The sequence below is a fragment of the Phanerochaete carnosa genome, assembly GCF_000300595.1.
Source record: "Phanerochaete carnosa HHB-10118-sp unplaced genomic scaffold PHACAscaffold_1, whole genome shotgun sequence".
In the NCBI taxonomy this organism is placed as follows: domain Eukaryota; kingdom Fungi; phylum Basidiomycota; class Agaricomycetes; order Polyporales; family Phanerochaetaceae; genus Phanerochaete; species Phanerochaete carnosa.
This window is the reverse complement of record NW_006767628.1, coordinates 5,845,600-5,847,227: the sequence shown is the minus strand read 5'-3', so window position 1 is coordinate 5,847,227 and position 1,628 is coordinate 5,845,600. Positions and strand designations below refer to the sequence as shown.

At 54.6% G+C, this 1,628-nt stretch overlaps 1 protein-coding gene across 1 annotated transcript; it reads left to right on the top strand.

Annotated features, from left to right (window-relative positions):
* Positions 1-554: 554 nt before the first annotated feature.
* On the top strand, positions 555-1,328 carry PHACADRAFT_248792 (uncharacterized protein). The gene has a single exon (XM_007391218.1). It carries the CDS (start codon positions 607-609, stop codon positions 1,300-1,302), a length of 696 nt encoding a protein of 231 aa, XP_007391280.1. The 5' UTR covers positions 555-606; the 3' UTR covers positions 1,303-1,328.
* Positions 1,329-1,628: the final 300 nt, after the last annotated feature.

Below are 1,628 nucleotides of genomic sequence, written 5' to 3'. Positions count from 1 at the left end.
GAGGATACGCGTATATGAAGCAACCTTCAGACCACCACGGTACAATGCATCTAGATTTCGAAAGCGCCGAGCCACAAATGACATGCTCACGCAGCTGAACCATAAATATCTGTAGCGTTGGCGAATCCTTTGGTGATCTTAATTCTCGGCTTAATTCGCTGCAGCTATTGAGAGAGCTTCTCCTGGTTTGTCTGCACTCTTCTCCCAATACGCCATCACGTGGTCGAGGCTATAAATGAGACGCGCGCCGTAGACGCTCTCCTCAAGACTCTCCTCCTCACCACCACCCACACGCGGCACAGTCGACGCGTCCTACTACCGGAAATATGCCACTGAAGCGCAAGGCAGCTGGTAAGTCGCATTTTACGTGTACTTGTATGAGAACGCGTCTTGAACGCCTTGCGCTTGGTAGTTCCGAAGTCCAACGTGTCTACAAGCGCGACAAAGAAAGCAAAAACAACTCCAGCCGCTATCGAGAACGAACCTAAAGCAGCCGCGAAGAAATCTAACGCGTCATCCCTCAAACTATCTGACGCTGGTATTCGGACCAGTGACGACGTCTCTAACATCGTCGACGGAGATGTCGTTGCACCATCCCACTGCTCCATGTGCGGCCAACCCGACCTCGCCCGAACCGCCGCTCAGATAAAACCGAAGTCTGGCGCGAACGGTGTCATCGATTTTTCGGGACACTTCGCGTGGTTTGACCCATTTTCGGACGGGTTCGCGTCTGTGGTACCACCGAACGAGGATCCCACAGCCGCCCAATGGGCCACAATATACTCATATCTCGCGACGAAGCTCTCGTCGGATGCATCTCATCGTTCCTCTTTCACACTCAAGCTGGGCTACCGCGGCAAGTCGGTCTACCTGCGCGGGCCGAGTGAGAAGCCGAAGACGATGGCGGACAGCGTGCTCGCGTCGCACGGCGCGGAGATCGTTGGCGGCTTCGTCGGCGATGTCGAGTTTACGGAAGACGACATCCCACGATATTATTCCTTTAATATTGATCTATCGTGCGTGCATGGCTACGAGGCGCGCCTTGCCGTGCCGCCGCGCATGGGGTTGCGGGGTCAGGGTCTCTTCAAGATGCGTCGCATATGGGCTGACCCGCGCGACCCGAACAAAGAACTCTTCGAGGGCGTGTGGGACCTGACAGTCTCTGCGGACAGCCGCCATACGAAGGGCAGGTACGGCATGGATGAAGACGGGGAGGGCAGTGGGGCCCTGTTCTGGGCTATAAGGCATGAGGCTGGAAAGGGCGAGGAGAATGATAACGAAGACGAATCTTGCTTCTACTGATAGATTGGTCAATAGTTTTCGTTGTTGTAGAAGCCATCATCTTATTTTTGGGGGATACATATGAAGCGCCCATCGTAGCGAGCACGCACGAAGGACAGTCGGGGCAGGTCATAGGTGCGTGCACTCTCAGGCACGAAGGCATGACAAGATAGTGTTGATCGATAGATATTTGCTGTCAGGGGCTTCCAGTCGTAGCATCTGGACGATCCAGAGATTCTGGATCGTCGCTTCGGGAGTAGCGAGATGCACTGGTGGCTTCTGTCCGTCCAGCGGATCCTCCTACCGTACACCCTCGAACTTTGAAGTTCCATGCTTAATGAAAGCGC

Coding starts and splice junctions, on each gene's coding strand:
- PHACADRAFT_248792 (XM_007391218.1), top strand. CDS start 607: ATGTGCGGCCAACCCGACCTCGCCCGAACCGCCGCTCAGATAAAACCG.